A 6,000-nucleotide genomic window follows, 5' to 3' on the forward strand; every position below is an offset into this window, starting at 1 on the left:
TAAGATTGTGGTATTAACATTAACCAGCCTTTTTCATCTCCTCCCAGTTAATATAAAATAAGGAGATGTGGTATGATTGCCAATCAGACAGCTATCCAACAAAGTACAAATCACTCAATTAAAGCAACTCTATTAAACCTTTTTTTTTGCTACTGATGCAAAGGTGAAGATTCTTTTTCAGATATTCCAAAACCAGATTCATTTTAAAAGATATTTGGGGTATACATCAATGAGACAGCAACATGACAACAAAAATAAATCAACATTACTTTCCGATAAAGTCTGTACATTGAAAAAACTTTAATGACAAATCACATGCTTTATTTCCTTATTCCAGAGATGATTCTGTTCTGCTATAAATGATTTCAGTCATGGTTAATCAAGATTTGTCCATAACAACTTCTTTATATGCCCCCACCCCCCATATATTTTACAAAAACTGTATAGGGCAAATGTTCTGGACTTTAAAGGTGCTGAACCATAAATGGCTGGACTTAAAACAGTGTTAAATCAAACATATACATGAAATGTTAAGTGACCCAAGATAACACAAATATGTTTCCTCAGTTGAAAAAAGTGCATTGAGCTTTAATACAAATTTTCAGGTTTGAATATGAAATGCAATATGTTTTTTTAGCTCACCTGGCCCAAAGGGCCAAGTGAGCTTTTCTCATCACTTGGCGTCCGTCGTCGTTAACTTTTACAAAAATCTTCTCCTCTGAAACTACTTGGCCAAATTAAACCAAACTTGGCCACAATCATCATTGGGGTATCTAGTTTAAAAAATGTGTCCCGTGACCCGGCCAACTAACCAAGATGGCCACCATGGCTAAAAATAGAACATAAGGGTAAAATGTAGATTTTGGCTTATATCTCTGAAACCAAAGCATTTAGAGCAAATCTGACATAGGGTAAAATTGTTTATCAGGTCAAGATCTATCTGTCCTGAAATTTTCAGATGAATCTGACAAGTCGTTGTTGGGTTGCTGCCTCTGAATTGGTAATTTTAAGGAAATTTTGCCATTTTTGGTTATTATCTTGAATATTATTATAGATAGGGATAAACTGTAAACAGCAATAATGTTCAACAAAGTAAGATCTACACAGAAGTCAACTTGACCAAAATGGTCAGTTGACCCCTTGAAGGAGTTATTGTCCTAAGTTATAGTCAATTTTTAACCATTTTTCGTAAATTTTTGTAATCTTTTACAAAAATCTTCTCCTCTGAAACTACTAAGACAAATTTAACCAAACTTGTCCACAATCATCATTAGGGTATCTAGTTTAAAAAATGTGTCCGATGACCCCGCCCGTGAATCAAGATGGCCGACATGGCTAAAAAATAGTACATAGGGTAAAATGCAGTTTTTGGCTCATATCTCTGAAACCAAAGCATTTAGAGCAAATCTGACATGGGGTAAAATTGTTCATAAGGTCAAGATCTATCTGCCCTGAAATTTTCAGACCAATCAGGCAACACGCTGCCCCTGAATTGGTAATTTTAAGAAAATTTTGCAGCTTTTGGTTATTATCTTGAATATTATTATAGATAGAGATAAACTGTAAACAGCAATAATGTACAGCAAAGTAAGGTCTACAAATAAGTCAACATGACCAAAATTGTCATTTGACCCCTTAAGGAGTTATTGTCCTTTATAGTAAATTTTTACAAAATATTTTCCACTGTAACTACTGTGCCAAGTTCATTATAGATAGAGATAATTGTAAGCAGCAAGAATTTTCAGTAAAGTAAGATCTACAAACACATCACCGTCACCAAAGCACAATTTTGTTATGAATCCATCTGTGTCCTTTGTTTAATATGCACATAGACCAAGGTGAGCGACACAGGCTCTTTAGAGCCTCTAGTTTAGGTGGCCTAAAAATACATAAAAGAAAAATATTATTTATAGCTAGGGAGTAAATTGCCTAAGCATCAGAAGATGTTAAATGAACACTTCTGTGGTAAAATTTCGCTTTTCCTGGAATATGTGCATGTTTTAAAAATTGTTTAAATTAAGATTTTATTTGTACTTCATTTGTGATTGTTTGAACTTGATATGTCATATTTGAATATTCGGTATGGCAGTTCCTGACAAGTATACTCTTAATTACACAGGGATGAACATAAGAAGGTTTCTAAGTAGCTGATTGACCCTTTTAATTTTGCTAGTGCTACTAAAGATATGTGCATCTTTAATATGGGTAACCAATGATATGGACTGGACAACTGCATAAAAATTCTTTATTTTCATCCCATTTACATCCACTAGATTTGAGAATTTTATGTACCATGTTAGCCAAACTTATCAAAAGTAGGGAATATTGCACAATTTGCTATCCAATCAAATCAAATGGCAGAAAACAAATTTATTTGGAATATTTCTTGTTTATTTACTAAGGTATTCAGAGTTAAAAGAGAAAGCCATTAAGGTGTGTGGTTCAGGAAATGACGTAGAAGAAATATTCCAAAAAATGGGACGTCATTCTATGATGGATGGAAAATCTGTTCACTTAGGAAAGGTAAATAAATGATTTAAAAAAAAAAGGGGGGGGGGGGCAATTTATATTGAATTATAACTATAGATACATAATGATTCCAAGTGGTGAAATAGATTGATTCCTAAATGTCCAGTGGCCAATATTTCATATATGTTCAAGACAAGAGCAAATTATCAACAAAGTAGGTATGTTCTGCTGAGTTACCGACCTTGTGAGGGCTGTATAGCCAGTCAAGGTCGTTAAAATCTTCTATCATCTGCTGAGTTGGTTAACCGTGATGAAAGGCAAGAATTGCGACTTCCACAAGAAAATGAGAATAACTGTGGGATAGTGGCAAAACTTTTGCCTTGCAACTGCAACAAGCCCCGTACAGACTCCTCAGAGAGTTGTTAGAAGGATTCTTTATGCGATAAGAGAGTGGCACTCGCCCTGCACAAAGCTTCTGATTATTTAATGGATGAACTAATGTTTAGCACAGACCATAAGTCATATTACATAGATGTTGATAAATTGTAATGTTTTGAAGTAAAATAAAGATTATAAAGAGTGGCAAAGCTAAAATGGCCAAAAAAAAACAACATTGAAGGTCAATTTTGACTGAGGAAGTTAAACCTTAGTTATAAAACATTGCTTAATTTTGTAATCTTACAATTTATCAACATCTGTGTAATATGACATATTGTAGGTGCAAAAAAATAAATTAGAGAACAGTTTCCAAGACGGTGTAAGATTATGAATGACATTTGATGGACAGAATTCTCGATGAAGGCAGCCTGAAATAGACAAATTAGTGTAAGAATTATTTTTTGGACAAAATTGTAATCCATTTTCTTTTATAATACAAATCAAGTGTATACTAGATATTATTTTGTTATACTAATTTCAGGCAAAACTTTGTTTGATTGTAATGTCACTGCCTGCCCACGAGATTTGTACAGTAGCTTTTCAAACAGCCATTAAAGTATGTATAAAATACAGAAAAATATTTTAACCTATAAAACTTTACATATTTGAAGGTGTTTAACAATTAAGTGCCAATCTGCATAAAAATCAGACAGTGGTGAAAACATAAAAAAAAACCTTAAGTTTACATTGATTTAAGTTCAGAATGTATAATGATGCATGAATATAACATTCTTTTCCTTTTCCTGTTCTGGTATTTCAAGATATACTTTGGTTAAAATGCATGAGAAATTAACAATTAAGGGAGCTAACTTCATAATTTGCTATCATTCTTACCAAAAGTTAGCATTCTCAATCTTAGGATTTCTAGAATAACCATGCACCTAGAAACATAAGGCCTACCATTTCTAACTGGGTTTGAGGAACTTCAAAATAGGATTGTTAGATTGCTGTTTTTTTTCTATTATGTTTGAAATGTTTATAAATTGTCTGATAAAACAAAGACTGGCACTGACTAGTTCTTGGTACTAAGGGTCAGATGACAGTTTATGGTTCCTCAGAGATTCAGGTATTTGTACTTCATTGGCTTTCATATCTTGGGGTGTGAGTGTTCCTGATGAAGGTAAGTCAAAAAGAGCACTTTAAACACACTAAATTTGTAAAATGTTATTTTGAGAAAGATATCCTTGTCTGTCAAGCTCTCTAATTTAACCCAATAATAGTTGTAAAGAATTAAAGCAAGATCTCAAAGATCTGATATCAATATCTAACTTATAAGAAATTAAGGACCAAGATGCTCATTCTATCATGAGGTTCCATAAACTTGTTACAGGCTTATCACAATCTCACAAGGTAACAACAGTTTTGTAAGTACTCAATGTTTTTTTTTATGGATATACAGTTCATTGTTGTAATAAAAGGTTCAGAGAAACACATGAGTCTGTTTAGAATATTAGTTTTATGTCTAAAATTAGAATATCTTATTCTTAAGTGTATTCAGCTTATTGATTTATTCACTGTTTGTAGTTTGTCCTGGAAAGAATAATGCTCCATGACCTGAGAAACTTTATAGAATGGTTACAACTAAGGAAGGTCCCTTACAATGTGTATGACAGCAAAGATACCAGGAGAGACACTCTTAAAATTTAGTGGATGTATAACTTAATTTAATTATCAAAACAGAATATCAGCTTTTATCTTGAAAGTAATGAGCCAAACTTTTGAAAAACTTTCTCTTGAACTTGTATAAGATTTTTTTTTATTGGAAAACAACTTAGTTCTTTTAGATTAAAAAAAAATCTGCATGAATTCTTTATGTTTCACTTAACTTTAAGTTGTGACAGTCAATTTAAAGATTTCAGCAGTTTTAACTGCTTGGCTTTTTTTTTTGAGAAGTCCATTTACTCTTAATTTTCAAAAAAATTAAAGATATTTGCTCCTATCAACATTATTAAATCTTGAAAGAAAGTACTCCAGTACAGTTCATTGTATTATGTGTCATAAGAAAAGGGTGCTTATTAAATATATTATGGTGCTAAATTTGTAAAAACCTTTTTTTTTTATCATTTAAGACAATGAAGTGCAATATTTATCTTGTTATATATTGATGGTTTATAAGTGATTTTATATCAATACTTTACATTTGTTATTCAAATTTATGAGATATTATATAAAAGTTTTTATATTTCCTTTATGATGTGTATAAAATGTAATTTATATTAATAGTTAATGAAGTATCAATTTTACATATTTTTATAGCATGCACATGTTCATTTTTATCTTTACTAAAATCATTGAATGGAAAGAACTAACAGAAAAATGGTTCATTGTTTATGTAAACCAATATGGCCGACTGGCTTGTCAGTGTATGTTGCAAATATATTAAATTGTTGATTAAATATGGTTCCATGAAGGAAAATAATAGATCAACTAGATTGAAATATGATTCTTTAAGCATTATTCGTGGAATATGTTACTTTTCATCATTTAGATACTAATGTTCAAAATGTGATATTTATTTTTCATTGAATTTTGCTTTATCCATGTACACCTGATGCATTTTTGTTAATTTTTACAATACTTTTGATTATTTGTTAAGTTTTTGCATTGTTTTTTGACTGTCAAGTCCTACATTCAGTATTATTATTTTTTATTATAAACATGATAAAATAAAAGAGAAATTTAATCTTTTGTTTTTTGTATTACTTCATCCTCCCTATAATTATAGATATAATCTTCCTTTTAAACACCTTTCTCTGATAATTCATTCTTATTAATATATTCATTATTTGACATGTAATATATTTTACACAAATGTGCCAAGATGAAGAATTTTAATAAAACCATTGGTTTTATATGCCCCGCCACTAGGCAAAGGGGGCATTAAGCGTTACCCTTCACCATCCATCCCATTTTTGTTTCCACACTCTAACTTGTGTTTTCCTCATGCAAATTTTATGAAACTCATACTTACAAAATGTAATGCTTGGCTGCAAATTTTTTTTCGTTTCCCCACCCTTAAGTTTGCCACAAGCAAATTTTATAAAACTCATACACAATGCTAAGAACCAAAACTCGCTGAAAGAGATCTTCACT

The 6,000-nt window shown here is 31.2% G+C and overlaps 1 protein-coding gene across 1 annotated transcript in view; it reads left to right on the plus strand.

Moving 5' to 3' along the window:
- Positions 1-4,934, plus strand: part of LOC127723537 (uncharacterized) — a 29,115-nt gene extending 24,181 nt beyond the window's left edge. Inside the window, exons 13-15 of the mRNA XM_052230185.1 lie at positions 2,403-2,523; positions 3,389-3,463; positions 4,432-4,934. Coding sequence (XP_052086145.1) covers positions 2,403-2,523; positions 3,389-3,463; positions 4,432-4,554 — 319 coding nt within the window. The 3' untranslated portion in view covers positions 4,555-4,934. The remainder of the gene's footprint in view (positions 1-2,402; positions 2,524-3,388; positions 3,464-4,431) is intronic.
- The last annotated feature ends 1,066 nt before the right edge of the window (positions 4,935-6,000 follow it).

The sequence above is a fragment of the Mytilus californianus genome, unplaced genomic scaffold, assembly GCF_021869535.1.
Source record: "Mytilus californianus isolate M0D057914Y unplaced genomic scaffold, xbMytCali1.0.p SCAF_13, whole genome shotgun sequence".
Classification (NCBI taxonomy): Eukaryota; Metazoa; Mollusca; class Bivalvia; order Mytilida; family Mytilidae; genus Mytilus; species Mytilus californianus.